The sequence below is a fragment of the Eschscholzia californica genome, unplaced genomic scaffold (assembly GCF_041429995.1).
Source record: "Eschscholzia californica isolate CP2 unplaced genomic scaffold, dmEscCali1.0.p SCAF_6, whole genome shotgun sequence".
Lineage (NCBI taxonomy): Eukaryota > Viridiplantae > Streptophyta > Magnoliopsida > Ranunculales > Papaveraceae > Eschscholzia > Eschscholzia californica.
The window spans coordinates 35293988-35314885 of NW_028238483.1; the positions used below are offsets into that span (position 1 = coordinate 35293988).

Sequence of the window (20898 nt, forward strand, 5' to 3'; positions counted from 1 at the left end):
TTATTTAACGCGATAAACAATTGACTTATTGGTAAGGGGTCAAATTGAAATTCACCCAAATTATATTGGTTGCTAAAAAGCTCTGAATGGTATTGGCTGCTCCAGAAGAGAGTTTTTCTAATGGCACCAGACTTCTTGGTTATTTTTTTTACAGAGGCAAAAATCTTGTAAATAAGAAAAAAAAAAAGAATTATTTTTGTCGAGTTTTTTTCTTTTCGAATTGTTCAGTGTGTGCCTCGAACTCTTAACCTTTAAGGTGGAAGATTATACTTCTTACCACTCCAACCAAGGGTTGTTGGCTTTTTTTTTGAATAGTCAGCGTGTCTCGAACCCTTGACCTCTAATTCTCTAAAGTGAAAGATTATACCTCTTACCACTCCAACCAAGGGTTGTTGAAATTTTTGCGGAGTTGTATTCATTAAACGAAGACTCTTAGTCTTAGTGATGGTGGTTATGTGTGTAGTTTAATCGATAAAGAACTGGTGTAGAAGATATGCATTATCTCAATGATGACATTTGATACCATGTATAGTTTTTTTTTTTGATGAGATGATGTCATGTATAGTTAGCATTAGAGAACACATAATTGCTCCGAAAGCTGAAATATATAATTCAGAAACGATAAAAAACAGAAGAATGCAAAATAGCTATAATGCTATATATATGCACGGCCGATTACAACAAAATATATATTGTATACACTGACACTATGTCCATATATTCATGAAAATTCACAAAAAAGTATTTTCCCACTTTTTATTTTATTTCATATAAGCAAAACATATACATAAAGCTAGAGTGTTTTTTTCTATAACTACTCGCGATTTGAAGAGTCTTAACAGTAATTCACACTAAACGAACACGAAAGTGATTAGGACAAACTTAACAATTAAAAAACCTATGGAGATAAAAAAACAAAAATTACTAGTAACAATGTACAAGGTTATATATATATATCCAATTGTTTTAGGCTTGGTCTGACATATCTTTGAGACATTGAGCTTCTTCCACTGATTTTAATGTTTGATGATCTTCATCTGTGTCTGCAGATCTCCTGACTAAGTTTTTGGCTTTCAAAGACTCTTCATTCCAGTTTGTTTTCCATATCTCCATTATGATGAACAGGGCACAAGCAACTTGGGCTGCTAGAAGCCCATAACAAAGTCCAACAAACCCTAAGTCAAGATCAAAGGCTAAAAGAATTGCTAAAGGTGCTCCAACCAGGTAAAAGGAGTAGAAGTTTATTTTAGCACAACTATTGGGCCTGGCGTTGCCTCGAAGCACACCGCAGCCCGTTGTCTGTGGGCAGTTCGCGAGTTCACAGAGCCCTATTATAGGCAGAACTGTCATTGTTAGTTCTAAGATCTCACTATCTTGGGTAAACACTTTCCCCCAAGCTTTTGTCCCCAAATTGGTCCATGAGAAGCCCATGAGAGAGACAACAATGGAAACAACCATGGCTACAATGGTTGCTAGACGGGCTTTATTAGGTCGACCGGCTCCTAACTCACACCCAACTCTAGTCGAAACAGAGGCACTCAGAGCTATAGGCATTGTATACATTAGAGAAGTTGTTTGTATAACAATAGCCATCGTAGCCAATGTCACATGAGGTTTGTGGAAGTAACCAGCAAGAACAGTCATAAATTCGTACCACCACCACTCCAAACAAATGGCGAAACAACTCGGTAGAGCAAGCTTAAGTAGGGTTATCCATTCATTTCGTACTCCCAGAGATGTATCCATCAAGGAAGACGACATTAATGGTGTAGAACTTCCGCAATCAAAATACATGTAACAGAGAAGGAAAACAAGTATCGTGAAGTCGGTTATGAAACTAGCTATTGCTATTCCAGGCACTCCAAGATGTAGTTTGAAGGCAAGGACTATGGTTAAAGGAAGATGAAGAAGAACCCCAAGAAAAGTACACCACATTAAAGGCCATGGTGTTCCCACATTTCTAAGGTAGATTCGTAAAGGTTGAAGAAGCGAAATCGCAATTAGATCAGGAAGTACAAACTTGCAATACAAGCTTGCAACTTTTACGATATCGGGATTCTGATTTAGCTTAAGCATGACAGGTTGAAGGTTAACCCACAAAGTTCCTATAGGAATTGAAGCGAATAATAGGATCAAAATCATTCTTCGTAGGGTAAGAGCTACTAGAGGATAATTTTGCGAACCGAAAGCTTGGCTACAAACAGGATCCATGCCAAGAGCGAGGCCCGACATAATGGAATATCCGGTGATGTTTGTGAAACCGATAGCTAAAGAACCTCCAGCGAGCTCGATTTCGCCTAACTTTCCCATACAAATAACTGAGATCAAGTTCTTAAGGTAGCACACAAGACCCATGGCAGTAATAGGGAAGGCTATATCTTGTAGTTTCTTTAACTCTTCTATAGCCTAGACAAAGCAATAAAAAACAAAGAACAATTAGATAAGTGTAAAACTCTGTACATTGTTTACAAAGATCTTTAAGTTTTGTACCTCTGACATTGTTGGATATTTGTGAACTTGATCTTCTATACCCATTTGAGAGATATCTAGAAAGAGATAGAGAGATATTGAGAGAGGTCTTGAGAGAGAGAGAATGGATGGAATAGAATGTGATGAAGGAGAAAGAAACATATAAATGAGGAGAGGGGGTTGTGCATGTAACGTGGTGGGGTTTGTTAAAGTATATACCAAAATTTGACTGTAAACGGTACTAGGAGGATGGATATAAAGAAATTTTGGTCTTCTCTAAGAATGCAATAACTCATACTAGGTTGACTATGGTCTTACCCATTTTATCTAACAAATGCTTTGTTGGAAGATGGTACTCTCCCCAACTAGGTAACTTACATTAACATTGCAACAACAAAAAGAAAAAGGTAACTTACATTAACATGTGTTACTTTTCTATTTTATGTATCCCATCAATGCTCACTATTTTTATATCTATGGTGCACAAAATGCTACCATGGGAAGATCTAAAGCTTTTTAGTGACTGAAAGCAACACTTTCCTTTTCTATTTTTACAAATCTTGGTGTATATTTATCTGCACTTTGAGGGGAGTTTTTTTTCTTCGTCGTGACACTAGTAATGAACCATTTAGTGATATTTAGGTCTATCATATGATACTTCCTCAAACAATTACTTTGTCTACTTGAATTATAATAGACTTTTGAGTTAAAATGTAAATTTGATCATTCTTGTTTGGACCCTCTAACATTACCAACTTGGTGTTTGTCCCTTAAATGTAACTAGTACATTCTTGATCTCCTTTCTAACAATTTGGTATCAGAAAACGTGAACGTTAACTTTTTCATTTCTTTTTCTATCTGATCGTTCTTTGTTTTTTTCCCATATCTTTTTCTCCTCCTCCTCCTCCCCCTCCCCTTCCTCCTCCTCCTCCTTCTTCTGCTTGTCTTGTTGCTATTTTTACTATTTTTCATTCTCTTTCACTGATTCTAGTTTGAGAGAGACGAAGAGTGTCATCTCACAATTTTCTTTTTCCTAATTCTTCTGTTGATATTTCTTCTCTCAAGAAATTATTGCTCACTAATTAAGACCCTAATTAGTACCATTTACAGGTGTATTGATTTGTATATATAAGAATACAATGTGCAATCGGATTGCTACAAATAACTCTTTCTAAACGAAAATAGATTTTGTGTTAAAACATAGATTTGATAATTCTTGTTTGCCCCCAAAAACATTACCAATTTTTTGTTTGTCCCTTAAATACAAGTAGTAGACAATTGATCTAATTTCTAACGATTTTGAATAAGGAAACGTGAATGTAACTTTTTTATTCCTTGATTTACATAATTATTCTCTTCTTTTTTCTCCTCTTCTCTTTTTTCTCCTCCTCATCCTCGTCCTTCTAGTCTTGTTACCATTTTTACTATTTTCTCATTCTCCTTTACTAGTTTTATTTTTCGTGGAGTCAAAGAGTTTTATTTTTCGATTTTCTTTTCCCTGCATTCTTTGTAATATATCCTATCTCAAGCAATTATTGCTCATTATATTAAGACCCTAATTAACCCCATTTACTGATGTATTATTGTAAATACATATATAAGAATATGCAATGAGCAATCGAATTGCTATAAGCAACTTTTTCCTAGATGAAAAAAAAAATTGTGTCTGAACATAAATTTGATAAATTCTAGTTTGGACCCTTAAATGTTACCAACTTGTAGTTTGTCCCTTAAATATAAGTAGTACATCGTAGCTCTCCATTTTAACAATTTTGTATCAGAAAATGTGAACTTTCATCTCTTGATTTGTCTAATTATTCTCTATCTTTTTCTTCTCATCTTTTTTCTCGTCCTCCCTTTCCTTTTCCTCACCCTCTTCCTTCTTGTCTACTTACCACTTTTACTATTTTTTTCATCCTCTTTACTCATTATTTTCTTAGAGAGAATCAAAGAGTGTCATCTTTAGATATTCTTTTCTCTACTTCCTCTCTAGACATTTTCTCTTAACAAATTATTCCTCATTAATTAAGACCCTAATTAGCCCCATTCGCAGGTGTACTACTGTAAAACATAAGAATATGCAATGTACGATCAAATTGTTGCAAATAACTTTTTCTAAGCGAAAATAGGTTTTGTGTTAAAACATAAATTTGATAATTCTTATTTGGCACCTCAAACATTACCAACTTGGTGTTTCTCCCTTAAATGTAACTAGTAGAATGTTATCTCCTTCTTAACAATTTTGTATCAGAACACGTGAACAAACATTTTCATTTCCTTATTTAACTAATCATTCTTTGTTTTTTTCCCTTATCTTTTCTTGTCCCCTTCCCCTCCTCCTCCTCTTGCTCCTGGTTGTCTTGTTACAATTTTTACCAGTTATCCTTCTCTTTTGCCAATTCAATTTTTGAGAGAGTCAAAGAGTGTCATCTTACGATTTTCTTTTCCTTGCTTTATGTGTATATATGTTATCTCTCTAAAAATTATTACTCATTAGTTAAGACCCTAAGTTTGCACCATTTACAGGTGTAGTGTTGTAAATACATAAAGAATGTGCAATTTGCAAACGAATTTCTATAAATAACTTTTTCTAAATGAAAATAGATTTTGTATCTAACATAAATTTGATAATTCTTGTTTGCACCTAAAACATTACCAAATTTTTGTGTCCCTTAAAGACAAGTAGTAGACTTTTTATTTCATTGTTTTACAATTTTGTATAAGAAGACGTGAATCTTAACTTTTTCATTTCATGATTTATCTTATTATTATACTGTATGTTTTTTTCTTTTTCCTCCCCCTCTCCTCTAGCTACTCCTTCTTGTCTTATTACCATTTTTACTATTTTTTCGTTCTCTTTTACTAGGTAATTTTATTTTTTAGAGTCAAAGAGAGTACTCAGCTTCCCCTCCTCCTTCTCTTGCTCCTGATTGTCTTGTTACAATTTTTACCAATTATCCTTTTCTTTTGCCAATTCAATTTTTGAGAGAGTCAAAGAGTGTCATCTTACGATTTTCTTTTCCTTGCTTTATGTGCATATATGTTATCTCTCTAAAAATTATTACTCATTAGTTAAGACCCTAAGTTTGCACCATTTACAGGTGTAGTTTGTAAATACATAAAGAATATGCAATTTGCAAACGAATTTCTATAAATAACTTTTTCTAAATGAAAATAGATTTTGTATCTAACATAAATTTCATAATTCTTGTTTGCACCTAAAACATTACCAAATTTTTGTGTCCCTTAAAGACAAGTAGTAGATTTTTTTATTTCATTGTTTTACAATTTTGTATAAGAAGACGTGAATCTTTACTTTTTCATTTCATGATTTATCTAATTATTATACTGTATGTTTTTGTTCTTTCTCCTCCCCCTCTCATCTCGCTACTCCTTCTTGTCTTATTACCATTTTTACTATTTTTTCATTCTCTTTTACTAGGTAATTTTATTTTTTAGAGTCAAAGAGAGTACTCAGCTTTCCTATTTATTTTTTCCTAATTTTGTATAAGAAAAAGTTGCAAGTAGTGCAGTATATCTCTACTGTTGTAAATATACTCAATATATTTTATTTTGGAATATCATAACTGCTCAACCCTTGTCGACTTTGAATTAGGTTCGAGGGTAAGAGCAAGTCCAACGAGGGACTGTCTCATGCCCTTAAAACCGCTTTTCACCCAAATTTTACAGCCTCAGCTCAGCCCTTAAAATTCAGCTCCAACCTCAGCCTCTCTTGAGACCCTAAATATGTGCATGTGAGAAACGCGTGTGTAGATTTTTTTTAGGTGTGCTAAGAACTTGTGTATGTACGAAACACTTGTTCTAACTATTTTCGAAATAGTCTCAACAAAAAAAAAACTATTTTCAAAATAATATTTTTTTTCGAAGGTTGAAAAATTATTCCGGAACTGACATGTTGGATTTTAAAAAATGTGTGGGTTTTTGTTAATTTTTTAAAAAAAATAAAGTGGGAGTTTTTATTAGATTTAAAAAAAAAATTAATCAAAATAACTATTTTTTATTTTATTTTGTTTTAAAAAAATAATTTAGACCATTGGATGTGATCCAACGACCAAATCTGGTCCAGCCGACTGAGGTTGGACCAGGGGGAGGGGTCCTTAATTTGAATTAAGAGCCCCTGGTTGGACTTGCTCTAAGTACTCAGGGAGTGAGGAAAAGCCTCAACGTCAAAATGAGTTCAGCCGTGATGCTATGCCCGACCACCTCACCGGGCCGGGATTCACCCGGGAGAGTGGCCGGGCATAACAACATTTTCCAAATGAGTTCCTCATGTTTATGAGTAAAAGTCAAGCAAATTGGAAGCCTTATCTCTAGTTTGATAAATAATGGAGGAGCCAAAATCTAAATCTTCTACTGTGTTATAATCCATCATGGTGCAAGGACAATTTGGTGTGTTTTGCATTGTGGGGTACAAATTGTAAAGCAAAACATGTGCATTCCTTTGGTTAATTTGATTAGTTTTGACATTAGACATTAGACATTTGACATGAACTAATGAGGTCCCCTCTCTCTCATGATCTTTCATTCTAGTGTAAGACATTACACCATGACCATTCCCTTTCCCTCTCTTTACAACCCATGTAATTAGTATCCATGACTATAACTTCAACTAACCACCATTTAATTGATTCATGCCCATCATAATTCTCTATTATTAGGCATATGGTTTGTTTAAAGATATATTTTTATAAAGTATAAGCGGACCACCACATACAAACCCAAACATGTGCTTCCGTAGGGATATGAATTTATTTTCAATTCTCCAGTGATAAAAAAGGCAAATCATGCATGTATGTACCACCATTCGGTGTGCGCGTGATCCTATGATAGGTCATATTCCGCTTCATTAGACCCATCCAACTTTTGTGGAGTCAAAAAGGACTAGATTTGTTAGAAACCAAAAAGTGGAACAACACATTTTATAGGAGGCAAAATAATATCATTTATGAAGAAACTTCAAAGAAGTGGTGAAAGGCAAGATTGTACGTCAGCCCCTGCAACCAACAATATAAAGTAATAAGCCCTTATAATGGCTTGAAGTCTACATAAGACTTCCAAATCTCTAATTACATGGCTACAAATAGTGCTTTAGACCGGTTCGGGTAAATTAGGCTCTTAACAGAAATATCCAATTACTCTTCTTTCTTAAATTCTCTCTCCAATATTCTATTATCTTGAGCCATATCTACCAAATTACTGCGAGGAGAACGCAAAGGTGAATAAAGGACTTTCTAACTAAAATCTTATGTTGCTTGATTGCTTTCAGTCCCTTAGAAAAGTGAGAGATTGAAGTGGTTTTGTTAAGTAAATGAAAGTTTGAATAGATAGTTTCTCAAACCTTGGTAGTAAAGAGATACTTGAGAAAAACATGAGGTAGAGTTTCATAGTTATCTTGCAAAGGGCTCATCATGTGGGGGCAGTGGACCATCTTCTCATAAGCCTATCCATTGTATGATCAAGTTCGGGCATGATAACCCAAAAGGAGGAAGAAAGCTTTCGAAAGAATCAGTTTGTGCCAAATCCATTTGGGAATATTTATCTGAGTATCGAGAGTTAATAGAAAATCTTTGACAATTAGGGATCCAATCTCGAGAATCTGATTTAATCTTAATTTAAACATTATAGTAGCTTCAGACGTACAAGTAAGGAGAGTCTAATCTTCAATCTCTGAATTCTTGATAGGACGATACAAGTAGAAGTTTCATATATCATCATTGAAAGATTTCCCTCTTTCTCTTGAATGGTTGCATGTATTTTTTTCTCGTTGCTCTCTATATTGTGGGAAATGTGGTCTTGGAGAAACCTTTGCGAGTTTACTGTTCAAATCAGAAGCTAATCGTGTCTCCTTTGCTAATCTCTAGCTTGGAGAATTAGATTGTCTCTATTTTGACACTCAGGAAAGAGAAACTTAATTGACATTTGACAACTACGATTATCAGAGTTTTTGTTGGGTGTCCTATTGGAGATGCTCTAAGCAGCGAGTATCGTGTGAAACCTGATATGAGTGTGTGTACGTAATAAGGGTGAGTGTATATAAAAAAACTTGGAAGCTTTTATTGACCATAACCCCAATATGGACCCAAAGTGGCAAAGTGGTTGGGTCGGGTAGAATAATGAGGACCCGACACTCATTAAAATGGTCATAAACCCTAAATACGAGCTTCTCCTCTTCAGAAGAACAAGACGCCTTTTCCTCAGCAGCAGCAGCCATGGTATTGTCGTCTCCTCTAAACCCTAAATTTATGTTCTCTCTGTAAATCTCTCTTTCTCTCTAAACAATGATTATTGTTACGGTGACTAGGGTATCGATTTGGTTGCCGGCGGCAAGAGCAAGAAGACCAAAAGGACTGCCCCAAAATCCGATGATATTTACCTCAAGCTTCTCGTCAAGGTCATCTCTCTCTCTCTCTCTTTCATTTTCTGACTCGATTATCTATTTATGATCTGGTTTCTGATGATTGATTAAATTGTTTGTAATCAGCTGTACCGATTCCTTGTAAGAAGGACTGGAAGTAATTTCAATCAAGTGATATTGAAACGGTTGTTTATGAGCAAGATCCACAAGGCTCCATTGTCTCTATCCAGATTGATTCGTTTCATGCAAGGAAAGGTAAGCATTCTCAATGTTCATCTATATTGTTCACTTTCTCTCTCTAGATTTGTGGTTTATTGTTCTTATCGTGTTCATTTTGTTGGTGTGTTTTGTTAGGAGGGAAAGATTGCAGTGCTTGTGGGGACTATTACTGACGATACTAGGGTTTATGAAGTGCCAGCATTGAAGGTAGTAGCTTTGAGGTTTACTGAGACAGCAAGAGCTAGGATTGTGAAGGCTGGTGGAGAATGCTTGACTTTTGATCAGCTTGCTCTTAGAGCTCCCCTTGGTCAAAATACGGTATGCTTCAATCTAAACTTCGTATTTGTTAAACTTGATTAAAGAAATATATGTGATATTGTTAACTCTGTTACATAGTTTAGTTCTTTGTTGACGGTAAACAAACCCAATCTTTCTACTCATCCAGGAGAAATTCATTATTAAGTATGTAGAATTTGAGTAACCAATTCCGTATGGACCGTATCACAAGGATAATTAATCATTTCGAGTTATGGGTTTATTAACATCATTAGTAATCCTTACTGACCCAGTCTTTCCACTGATGTAGGAGGAAATTCATTATTAAGTATGTAGAGTTTCAGTAACCAGTTCCGTATTTTAAGGATAATTAGTAATTTCGAAATATGGGTTAGTTGCAATCATTAGTAATCCTTTGCTACTTCATTCGTTAGCTGAGCATAAATGATAAATGAAATATGCTATTGTCTTGTTTTGTTTAGGAGGGTGGTTTGCTTGTAAATTGACTTCTTGCTGTGGAACCTAGAACTTAAGATAATGTGGTTAAGCTCGTGAGTGTAATTTATTAGTTTGATCTTCATTTTCAGTACGCAATTGAAATCTTCGTCTGTATTGTATGTACTAGTCTTCTTTTACTCGGGAAAAATGCGAGTGTTCTATGACTGAATTACTGAGAATTTTACTTTGATGTTACATTTGTACCTTGATAACATAAAAAGTGTGAACTGTGTGCCCGAAGGTGTTTGAGGTGTTGCATCATGTTGATTGAAATCGAGTCAAAAGTGATAAAGATCCGCTTATAAGTTTCAAAATAATAAAATTCTGCTTATGGTTCTCATATATAGATTAGACATTATGGTTCTATACCCAGCACGAGGGCTTTATATGAACTGAATTTTTTCAGTCATTGCTGAGCAGGTAGCAAGTATAGTTTAAAGGTTAGTTTAATGGGCCGTGGAGTACCATAAATTTGAAATCATTTTTGAAGTACAATGAGAGATCACTATTAAGAAACATCAACTCTACGGTTTACACTTAGTTATGGTGTTTATCTTTAAATGAAAGGGGTTTAGTTTGGCAGTTTATTACTGATTTGATGCTTTTAATAGAACATAACGGGAATCATAGTGGATAAAGTTTTTGGTGTAGATTCGTGTGGTTTTCAACCACATACTAGTTATGTAGAGGTAGCTATGCTGCTATGCAGTTGGTTTGGTGTTGAACCGGCCCTGATCCCAAGGCTCGGCAATACTTGCCCAACTTCACTTAGACAGAAGGAAGGTCGTAAGCTAAATTGTTGTTTTTGTTTGGTTTTGATCTTCTTTTCTACTTAGACCCACCAAATTTGCCTTTTGGGAATATTTATGGCGGGAATAAACCCTTGCTAATAGTTGCGGCAATCTAATATATCACGACAAGAGTTTGAATAATATATCACGACAAGAGTTTGAATAATATTACAATGTAAATCGTTGTTGTTTTTGGCTTCCTTGTTCAGGTTCTTCTGAGAGGACCAAAGAATTCCCGTGAAGCAGTGAAGCACTTTGGGAGGGCCCCTGGTGTGCCACACAGCCACAGCAAGCCATATGTTCGGTCAAAGGGAAGGAAATTTGAGAAAGCTAGAGGAAAAAGGAACAGCAGAGGTTTTAGGGTTTAAGTTTATTATCATGACTCCTCTCAAAACCAACTTAGTACATCTAAGGAAGATGTTATCTATTGGAATTGCAGTTTTGTTGGATTTGAACCAATAGCTTTGAATATGTACTTTCTACTTCAATGGTAGGTTATCATGACAGAATATCAATCTGTGTCTTTTCTACTATTCTTTATCTGCCTAATCCTGCCTCTTAAATCTTAGTATAGTGCTTGGTCCATTAAAGTGGTGGTATCAATAATTTTCTTAGAATAAAAAGTTTTATGTTTATGCAAAAATCATGGATCGGTTTTCCTTCTTGTTGCTCGTCTGAGAACTCTAAAGTTTCCAACCAAGCAGGACTTCCTTTACTTGACCCAAACTAATGATTTGTTGCTCATCTGAAAACCCTAAAGTTGACAACAGAGCAATACACTTGACCCAATACGAGATATTACGGGACACATACTTGGCCTAGGAAGAGCATCACCACTCATACCATTATGCTCCTAGTAGTAGAGACTAGAGAGTCTTTCTTGAGATTTCCGCAACTGAAACTAAATTGGAGAAATATGAGAGACGGCGGATGCTTGATCCAAACGCCATCTATACCTCTCTGTTCTTCTTCTCCTTATTTTTCCCATCCCCTCGCGTTTAGCATTTCTATTGGTAAGAAGCTATCAACTCTTCAATTTAGAGAGAGAAAAAGTGGAGAGAGAAAACATTTTCGGACAATCATGGATTCATCATCCTCCGCCTATCAAAAACTTATCTCCGTCGGTACCAAGATCGTTGCCGTCGGCAGGAATTACGCTGCTCATGCCAAAGAACTTGGTAACGCCGTCCCTAAGGTCATCTCTCTCTCACTCTGACAGAACTTTTAATATTAAAATGGAGAGTGATAATTAGCAAGTATGATTTTAGGAGCCGGTGCTGTTCTTGAAACCAACATCTTCTTATCTGGAAAACGGAGGGACAATAGAAATTCCGCATACTCTAGAATCTCTTGACCATGAAGTGGAGTTAGCTGTTGTAATTGGGAGTAAAGCTCGTGATGTTTCTCAAGCAGCTGCCATGGATTATGTTGGAGGTAGGAGTATCTTTCTCTTAAAAAAACTAATTTACCCTTTTAGTAACCAACCTACTTTCAGATGTTGAGATAATGAATGATTTCTAGGTTACCAATATTTTAGATGTGCTTGTTATCTAACCAAAACCAATTGGCTATTGCCATTTCTTATTATGTTCTTTGGTACCTATTTTTCTTTGTCCATGTAGGCCTATTTTCACAAGCTCCCCTCACGTCTGACGTTTTTTTAGTGTACCCTGTGTCCTTTTGTTAGATGACGTAGATGCTATGTTAAGTTTGTAGACGTGGATTCAAAACCAATTAGCAGTTAGTGGAGATGCGCTAGATAATACTCTTAGTCACAAGAGTTTCTGATACCATTCTCGTGTAGGTACATAGTAGAATATACCCATCGCTTGCCCAACATTTTAATAAAGGGACAGGCAGCAGTGAGGCCATTTTTCCAATAAACCATAGGCGCAAGTAGCTTGAAAAAAAAGTGAAATCAGGGGTTAATCCACCTATTCAGCCCGAGTTAAGACAAAGGAATGGTCTCACTTAGGGGGAATGGGCCTCCCTTAAACAAAGAAGCTGAGCGATTGACATCTAATAAGAGTTCATCCACGGCATGAGGGGGCGGGGTCGCTCACCCAATCCTATTGACATATCAACGATGATATGGATATAAGCTATGCCTCTCTCCTACAAGTGAAGAACTCCCCAACTTTAGTTTTTATTGTCCCATACCTAATGTTCTATATTTTATTTTGTAAATTTCTCAATTCCTTGTAAGTTGTAACATACGATTATATTATCAAATCTCCTAAGTTTGTCTCCGCTTTTTGGCTTGAGCATGAAATGGAAACCTAAAATTTAATGGGAACATTAGTATAAGTTTTGCAACTCTACAGCATCATCAGTTGATTATGCTTGTTTTGCTGCCTTATACCATGTTTCAGGGTACGCACTTGCCCTGGATATGACAGCGAGGGAAATTCAATCTTCCGCCAAGGTAGGGAACTTTTACCTCTTATTCTTTTGTCAGATATAAATACATTTATCTGCCTTTACCTAAATGATGTGTGTCTATATTTGTATGTTGCACAAACAAACGTTGATAAACCTCCTTTTGTGAAGTTATTCTTTATCCTTAGAAATCTCATAGTATTAGTTTTCGGCTAAACCATTAAAATTTTCCTCTTTTGTTTTTTTTTCTCGATCGGGTATCAAAAAGCTTATTTGAATCATAAAGCAAAATATTACAGGGAGATTAAATTCAGTAAATCCAAGGAGGACTCAGACATAAACCAACTTATTATAACTCCCAAAAAAGGTCACATTGTATTTTGTAGTTTATTATAGAATGAAGAATCGCAAATATATTAAGATAAAATGATGCTTCTTGGTCCATTGGCATGGCTATTAGATTTTTATCAGATGAATTAGAATGTTGTCATGTCCTCGTGTTTCTCCATTAGATTCAATATTGAAACATAAAAGCAACTTCCTCAATTCAAAAGTACGTTGGTTAAGGAGATCAAAACCAAGAAAGAAAATAAGGAAAAAGAATAAGAAGTCATAAAGCACCGAGGTTTATTATTTCCATGTTAGGCTGGGAGAGTCGAAGAGAAGCCTGTGAGCCCAGAACCCAACCATGACCGTCCTCTGAAGTGTTCGTGGGTACCCAATGGCTGACTCGGGCAACCCGAATCCCACAGCTGCCTGAGCATGGGCTGGCCTCGAAATCTAAAACTCAATCCAGATGTTTTATGCAAACAAAATGTTTTTCTTTTGTTGGGGCTTATTATTATCACTAGATGAAATCTGCCTTTTGTTTCTTATGGCCCTTCATGTGGTTTCAGTCTGCAGGTCTTCCATGGACAGTAGCCAAAGGGCAAGATACCTTCACTCCGATTAGTTCAGTTGTAAGAACTGGAGCTCTCTCTGTAGTCCTCTTTCCTATTGAGTTTTCATATCTTCACATCAAAGAACTTTATATCTACATAAATGTCTGACGTTCTTAATTTATACGTTAATGTCATTTGCAGCTACCCAAGTCATTGGTGCCAGACCCCAACAACTTGGAGTTATGGTTAAAGGTCTTCTTGTACTCGTAGTTTTCTTTTCGGTTTTTATGTTTCTATTGTTATCTTAAGTTATATTTTGGCTTGTCTCTGTAGTCACTCTTTAAAGCGTAAGGTGCCAATTGTGTTGGAGTAATAAATGTAGTGGTGAGTTGTTTTCTCTCGGCAGGTTGATGGAGAAATCATGCAAAAAGGTCCAACCCAAGACATGATCTTTAAGGTTCCATTTCTCATTAGCTACATAAGTTCTATGATGACACTTCTCGAAGGAGACGTCATTCTAACAGGTATAATACATGATATGTAGAACATTAGTCGTGACACCAACAGAAGTTATTGTGAGTGTCCGAGGAGTATCTGAGTGTTCAAACCGAGTACCCGACTGTCAAGCAAAGCTAGAAAAACTAAAAAGGCGCAGAAGTGTCATGTAATTGCGTTGTATATGGATGTTAGACTCTCAAAAACAAGATAGATCTGTCTCCAGTGTCCCACTTTAGGATCCTTATTTCCAATAGACTTGATTATAATTTCGATAATTAGTGTTTTTGTGTTATACTTCTGTTTGTTCGACGGTTAAGATTGCATTCTGACTGTGATGTATGTGAATGGACTGATTTTAGGCACTCCCAAAGGAGTAGGTCCTGTAAAAGCAGGACAGAAGATAACTGCAGGGATAACTGGTTTGTTGGATATCTACTTTGATGTTCAGAAGCGGCCACGGCATTTAGGATGATCTGGATATGAAACTTTAAAACCGTTTCCATCCCTGCCTGAAACTCCTTATAAAATCGACAGGAGCATAGATGAGGGATTGCTGACCTGTGATGTCGCACTGGATCCCCTCAAACAACAGGGTATGTGTAAAACTTGGAAAGTTGAACTGTGGAGAAATAGGATGTCGTTGGTTAATCTTGCAAATCAGACATGAAATTGTGGTTTCCATACTACTCCGACCCCAAATATTTATTTTTTTCATAATCATTATTACCCCAAACTACCAATACAAACATCGAATTTTGATTATGATTGAATTAATTTGGTGTAGCTTAGTTGGTATTCTTTGGATTAATATTTATAAGTCTGTTGCTTTTTTACCTGAAGAGACTAAAGACTACATCCATTTGAAGGTCATTTTGACAGTGTGGTGACTCCTATATTCGGGTTTCAAGCCAGTTTCCATGTACACTCACATTTATTATTGTAGAACCATAATCCTTACTGATGTTTGTATAATACTAATGAAATAACATTAATAATGAAACTCACAAGTAACAATAGATCAAACAAAACGAATTTTATGAAGTCTCTACAAAGTTGAAAAAAATTCTAAGAACATCGACCCGTAGGTTGATGAAAGGGAGTAACTAAACTAAGAAATAGGGGATGATAAGAAACTAAGAAAGTAAAACTAAGGAGTGTTCTTTGAACCTGCGAACTAAAGTCAACCAGGTGATTATTCTATCCTTGTCTTGAAAAATAAAATGATGAGTCAGAACTAACAAGTAGATTTTCATATTCTTATGATCTTAATAGATAGTTCCAAGATCTAACAAGTCAATTAGATTTTTCCAGTGAACATAAATATGTCAATATAAACCGATAATTGTGGCGATAAAAAGAGGACATCCACAAAAAATATTCCTAATTGAACATTAGAAAAGAAAAAGACATCCCAAGTGGGACATTAGGAATGAGGGTATCACTAAATTACCCTTAAACAAATACCATAAATATGGAAATAAACACTTTGTTCATGGAATCTATGACAGGCCACTACACATTAACAAGAAGCTCAAAACTTCTAGCTTCTACATCTGTCTGTATTCACTCAAAGTCAATGATAATATCATCTAATAGTGTCCTAATTCAATGGCCCTCTAATTATTGTGTTTAGACATTTCTATGTGGTTGAGAGAGAGGGATAACCTATCCTTAGTTGCCCTTAAATGAATAGACATACCATTGGAAGAGATGGAGAGTGAGTGAGTGAGATGGAGGGAATAGCACATAAGATGGTAGCTGTAAATGGCATAAACATGCACATATCAGAGAAAGGAGAAGGTCCTGTAGTTCTATTACTTCATGGGTTTCCTGAACTCTGGTATTCATGGCGTCACCAAATACTTAAATTAGCTTCCTTAGGATACAGAGCTATAGCTCCTGATTTACGTGGCTTCGGCGACACCGATGCTCCACCTTCCTTCCATAGCTACACTTCTCTTCACATTGCTGGTGATCTCGTGGCTCTAATTGACACTCTTTCTATAGACCAGGTTCAGTTCCAACCCAAAAAACAAAACACCCACAACCAATTTTCTACTCTTTCAATTTCTAACTTGGGGTTTTTGTGATGAAACAGGTGTTTTTGGTTGGTCATGATTGGGGAGCATTCATGGCTTGGTATTTCTGCCTGTATAGACCAGAAAGGGTTATAGCTTTGGTTAATCTAAGTGTCCCGTTTCTTCCAAGGAACCCATTAAAGAAACCTCTTGAGGGCTTCAGAGCTTCTCTTGGGGATGACTTCTACTTTTGCAGATTCCAGGTTATAATCACCTAAACTATTCACTCAAATGAAACATTCTAGTGGACTATGAGCTTCACAATTGTGAAAAGTAAGAAACTTGTTATTGTTTGTTCTTACCGAAGGCTCCACGTGCCCACACAAGAGGCCTTCTCACATATAGCTTAAGCGTACACCTATATTCGCACATCGCTTGCGAGACAGTCCGAAGCCTGAGCTATAGGTGTACGCTCAAGCTTAGAAAGTGACCCGACCTTTTGAGTGGGCTCGTGGAGCCTTCGTCTAGAACAAAACCCCATATCTATTGGGCTTGGGCATGGTTGTCTAAACCGGTGAAAATATCGATAACTGCGAAGGCTTGGGGCGTCACAGTTAGTATCAAACCCGAGGACGGCTCATCGCCGAGGGTAAGGAAGTGATAGTCCCGCATCGCTCGCGAGAGAGATCTGGAGCGTTGCCTATATGTGCACGCTCAAGTTTAGATAGTGACAAGGTCTTTTGGGTGGGGGTGAGGCCTTCGCCAAGAACAAAACCCTGTATCAATTGGGCTTGGGTGCCTTAAGTGGGGACAATATCGATAACTGCAAAGACTTGAGGTGGCGACCAAATAGGCACAAGGAAAAGTAGTTCAGTGGCCACCAAATGGGTGCATCAAACAAAGTCATGAAATTTGACAAAAAAGAACCAATTCTCCAAAGCAATGAAATCAATGCTTATTTTGTTGTTGTAGGAGCCTGAAAAGATGGAAGCCGAGTTTGCTGAAGCCGGTGCCTCTGCAGTTGTGAAGAAATTTCTAACCTTGCGTGACCCAAGCCCTCTTAATATACCTAAAGGAACATGGTTACAAGTTTCACCTGATAATCCTATGACCTTACCATCTTGGTTATCTGAAGAAGATGCTAACTATTTCATAACCAAATTTGAAGAAAAGGGATTCACTGGAGGATTGAATTACTACCGAGCTTTTGATCTGTAAGTCATCTATAAACTAATCCATTACTGTGATTCAGTTAAACTTAGTGTTTAGAGAATAACTTTATGGCGGAAGTAATGTTGTTACAGTCCTCTAGTTTGGCCACGTGACCGCTAGAAATCTTATATTTTCTTTTGGGTGCGATCATGCCAGCACTATTGCAACGAATCTCATCAGAACTCCGAAGTAAACGTGCTCAAGTGACAGTAGTAATACATCAGTTAAACACTGTTAAATCCATGTAATGGATTTGTTTTTGCAGAAATTGGGAGTTAACTGCAGCATGGACTGGAGTACAAGTAAAAGTGCCCGTTAAGTTTGTTATCGGAGATTTGGATCTGGTTTACTCCTTCCCAGGTTTGAAGGAATACATACATGGTGGTGGATTTAAGAATGATGTGCCACTCTTGGAGGAAGTTGTTGTTATGGAAGGTGTTGCTCATTATCTCAATCAAGAAAAAGCAGATGAAATTGGTGAACATATTTATGATTTCATCAAAAAATTCTAATAGTTCTAAGAGCCATCTCCAATGCAAAACCAAAAATAGAAAGAAAAAAAAAATCCAATAGTCCTATGTATGAAGTATCAATCGGCGGGTACATATAATTCTGAAGAATATGTGAGTGATTCATACACATCATCTCTTTCTTTAGTAAATACAAAAAAATAGTCAGTGAGTTTAGTGATTAGATATTAAACTCGAATCAAATTGTGGAGTTCAAACCTATTTGAAAATATAGGTGGTGCCTATGCGCAAAATACTAAATCTTGTCTTTCTAATAACTAATAAGAAGCCTTTGGTTTAACCAACTAATTCAAACTTGTGTTATCTTTGTTGTTTCTTTTTTAATTCATTAAAAACAATAAGAAATCATAGGAAACAAAGGAATAGAATCTTCCTGTATTAATTTAAATTTTATTTATCCAACCCATCTCATTAGTTTACACTTCCACCCTAGAAAATTCTACCTACTCCATTGAGAATCCCACTATTATACATACTAGCTTTCCGCTGCAACAAATCTCTCTTGGCTACATCTGAAGAAGTAAGAAGATAAAAGATAAGGGAGAGTTGGAAGTTACCGAAGGTAGAGAAAAAAGAGAGGGTGAGAGAGAAATCGTGAGATGTTGAGAGATATTTTAGGGAGATTTTTAACTTATTTAATTGTTGACACTAATACCCCTCTATTTTGAGAGGATTTACACGAAAATGTTTTTATATCATCCATTCGATGTAATCTCTATCAAGCTCCGAACAAAAATAGACGGTCCGACTTATCCAAAGTAACCGACGCCTCGTATAAATATCTCTTTATGTAAATAGACTCAAAATGGAAGGGTAAAAGTGTCATCAATCTTCGCAATTCTCCAACAAATCGTTTTCTCTCTCACGATTTCTCCAACAAATCTTCTCATTAAATTAGTGGGAAGTTGTTGGGATCTTTCCACTAAATAAGTTACAACACTCGTACAATTCTTTCTCCCATGTCTAAATAATAAGGGTGACCAATACATGGACAACTAATTTTCTTATATGGACAACTATTTTATGTGGACAACTAGAAAAATTACAAAATTTATATGGACAATAGTTTTTAAGGGGACAACACTTGTTATTTTTCACTCAAGTCATCCAAGAATTAGAACTTTATTTTAATTCCTCCCTCTTATTTTCATAAATCCTAACTTTAGTCTTCTTCTACTACATCTTCATCATCACCAACAAATGTCTAGGGAGAGAAATGTTTTTGGGAGGTATTGTTGATTATGACATAAAAAAAGGGTAGGAACTTGTTGAACAATCTTCCCAAAGAGAAAGGGAAGATCTATGTTTTCTTCATGAACCCTAAAACTTCTTGAAAAACTTAGAAATCAATGATTTGAAAATTTTAGAACATTAACACTATTTTTTCTGTCTAAGAAACAAATAGATCTGCTCGTGGGAAACCCACAAAACACGAGCAGATCTACTCGGTTGAGACCCACGAACTGCTACTGTTCGTGGGATTCACCGAAACAGTAGCAATTTTGTGTAAGTTTTTGGATTCGAGAAATACTCCATCAGTCAAAGCTTAGGGCTTAAAGAGATGAAGCGGATACATAAAAGTGTTTGTTCTTAAATGATTTTCTAACAAGTTAGGTTAATCGAAACTGAACATAATTTCTGCAAATCCATTAAAAGAGAACGAATTTGAAGAAATAGAGAAGAAATTGATGAAGAAATTGAAAAAATTGGGGAGGAATAGAGTATTGATCTTCAGACGCCATCTCTCTCTCTAACGTGAGTTTGGCTTTGGATAAGTGAGAAATTTTGGGAAGGGGTCGTCATCTTACCAGAGGGGCACTTCTCGTTTCTTGAAGTCTTCTTCTATTAATAGACTATTCATAGATACAGTCCAAATCATCATCAATTTGTACCTTAAAAGTAAACTCTTTGTTGTTTTCTTGAATGAAAATGATGACCAGATCTCCCATGAAGGTTTATAGGCTTTGAACGCCAAAATAGATAATTTAGTTTACACCTTGCGAAAATAACAAAGACACACTGTTCATTAACATGTTGGTCCATAAGTTGTTCTCTTAGCATCATAACGGCCGCGTTGAAGAAGAAGAAGACGGTGAAGATGATAATTAGATTTTTTTTATTTTTAATTATTGTTTTTGTCAATAGTCCACAATTTAATAATTGTTAATAGTCAAGGACTCGTGAAGTTGTCCCCTTATTAAATCAAGGGTTAATTCCGTTTTGGCCCCCAATTTGTGACCAACTCACCGTTTTGGCCCCTATAAGTGTCCGGGAGTTCGTTTTGGCCCCAAAAACCACTTTTCGGGCAGTGATTACATCAGCAAACTCTGACCCAATAATTTGTATTCCTAATCTACCCTTAACCAAATCAAAATTAAATCCTAGTTGTCAAATCAATTAATTCTAATTATTACCCCTAATTCCTAATCCCAATGCACTTTCTTCTTCATTTAAAATTTTCTCTCTCTACTCTTTGTTCTTTCTTCACTAAGAGAAAATTACTCTAACTTCTTTTCGAACATCACTGTAAATAGTTACTAGTAGTTGATTATATTTTTATACCATGATTTTGAGTGATTTCTTGTAGTTTATCTTTGTGGAAAGATAAAATTTGAAATATCTTGCTCCAGATTTGGGGTAAAATTTAGGGGAAAATCTGAAATTTCTTGGTATTAAGCAAGATACAATGATGAGATCTAGTTCAAAATGGAGGTCGAGGTGTTGAATTTCTTCACCATGAAAAATTTAGGA

General features: G+C 36.0%; 3 protein-coding genes and 1 pseudogene across 4 annotated transcripts; 3 read left to right on the forward strand and 1 right to left on the reverse strand.

The window, feature by feature from the left end:
• Window positions 1-966: 966 nt before the first annotated feature.
• LOC147534081 (protein DETOXIFICATION 55 pseudogene) lies at window positions 967-2582 on the reverse strand (annotated as a pseudogene). The gene is made up of 2 exons (XR_015228136.1): window positions 2491-2582; window positions 967-2406 (listed from the first exon to the last, which is right to left on the reverse strand). The product of XR_015228136.1 is annotated as a protein DETOXIFICATION 55 pseudogene (transcript).
• Window positions 2583-8571: 5989 nt separating this feature from the next.
• Window positions 8572-11162, forward strand: LOC147534082 (large ribosomal subunit protein eL18y-like). The gene is made up of 5 exons (XM_086645865.1): window positions 8572-8702; window positions 8792-8881; window positions 8972-9100; window positions 9200-9382; window positions 10839-11162. Exons 1-5 carry the CDS (start codon window positions 8700-8702, stop codon window positions 10995-10997), a joined length of 564 nt encoding a protein of 187 aa, XP_086501991.1. The 5' UTR covers window positions 8572-8699; the 3' UTR covers window positions 10998-11162.
• A 267-nt stretch (window positions 11163-11429) lies between these two features.
• LOC147534083 (oxaloacetate tautomerase FAHD1, mitochondrial-like) lies at window positions 11430-15167 on the forward strand. Its single transcript, XM_086645864.1, has 7 exons — window positions 11430-11824; window positions 11898-12063; window positions 13002-13054; window positions 13905-13967; window positions 14091-14141; window positions 14296-14413; window positions 14747-15167. Exons 1-7 carry the CDS (start codon window positions 11477-11479, stop codon window positions 14857-14859), a joined length of 912 nt encoding a protein of 303 aa, XP_086501990.1. The 5' UTR covers window positions 11430-11476; the 3' UTR covers window positions 14860-15167.
• A 700-nt stretch (window positions 15168-15867) lies between these two features.
• On the forward strand, window positions 15868-18435 carry LOC147534084 (epoxide hydrolase 1-like). Its single transcript, XM_086645863.1, has 4 exons — window positions 15868-16399; window positions 16486-16668; window positions 17378-17619; window positions 17883-18435. Exons 1-4 carry the CDS (start codon window positions 16118-16120, stop codon window positions 18127-18129), a joined length of 954 nt encoding a protein of 317 aa, XP_086501989.1. The 5' UTR covers window positions 15868-16117; the 3' UTR covers window positions 18130-18435.
• The last annotated feature ends 2463 nt before the right edge of the window (window positions 18436-20898 follow it).

What these genes read in the sequence shown, in the direction of transcription:
- LOC147534082 (XM_086645865.1), top strand. An exon ending in ACCTCAAGCTTCTCGTCAAG is followed by an intron (nt 8,882 to 8,971) that starts GTCATCTCTCTC and finishes GTTTGTAATCAG; the next exon opens with CTGTACCGATTCCTTGTAAG. An exon ending in CTCCCCTTGGTCAAAATACG is followed by an intron (nt 9,383 to 10,838) that starts GTATGCTTCAAT and finishes TTCCTTGTTCAG; the next exon opens with GTTCTTCTGAGAGGACCAAA.
- LOC147534083 (XM_086645864.1), top strand. Translation starts at nt 11,477, where the DNA reads ATGCTCCTAGTAGTAGAGACTAGAGAGTCTTTCTTGAGATTTCCGCAA. An exon ending in AAATTCAATCTTCCGCCAAG is followed by an intron (nt 13,055 to 13,904) that starts GTAGGGAACTTT and finishes ATGTGGTTTCAG; the next exon opens with TCTGCAGGTCTTCCATGGAC. An exon ending in TCACTCCGATTAGTTCAGTT is followed by an intron (nt 13,968 to 14,090) that starts GTAAGAACTGGA and finishes TGTCATTTGCAG; the next exon opens with CTACCCAAGTCATTGGTGCC.
- LOC147534084 (XM_086645863.1), top strand. Translation starts at nt 16,118, where the DNA reads ATGGAGGGAATAGCACATAAGATGGTAGCTGTAAATGGCATAAACATG. An exon ending in ACACTCTTTCTATAGACCAG is followed by an intron (nt 16,400 to 16,485) that starts GTTCAGTTCCAA and finishes GTGATGAAACAG; the next exon opens with GTGTTTTTGGTTGGTCATGA. An exon ending in TACTACCGAGCTTTTGATCT is followed by an intron (nt 17,620 to 17,882) that starts GTAAGTCATCTA and finishes TTGTTTTTGCAG; the next exon opens with AAATTGGGAGTTAACTGCAG.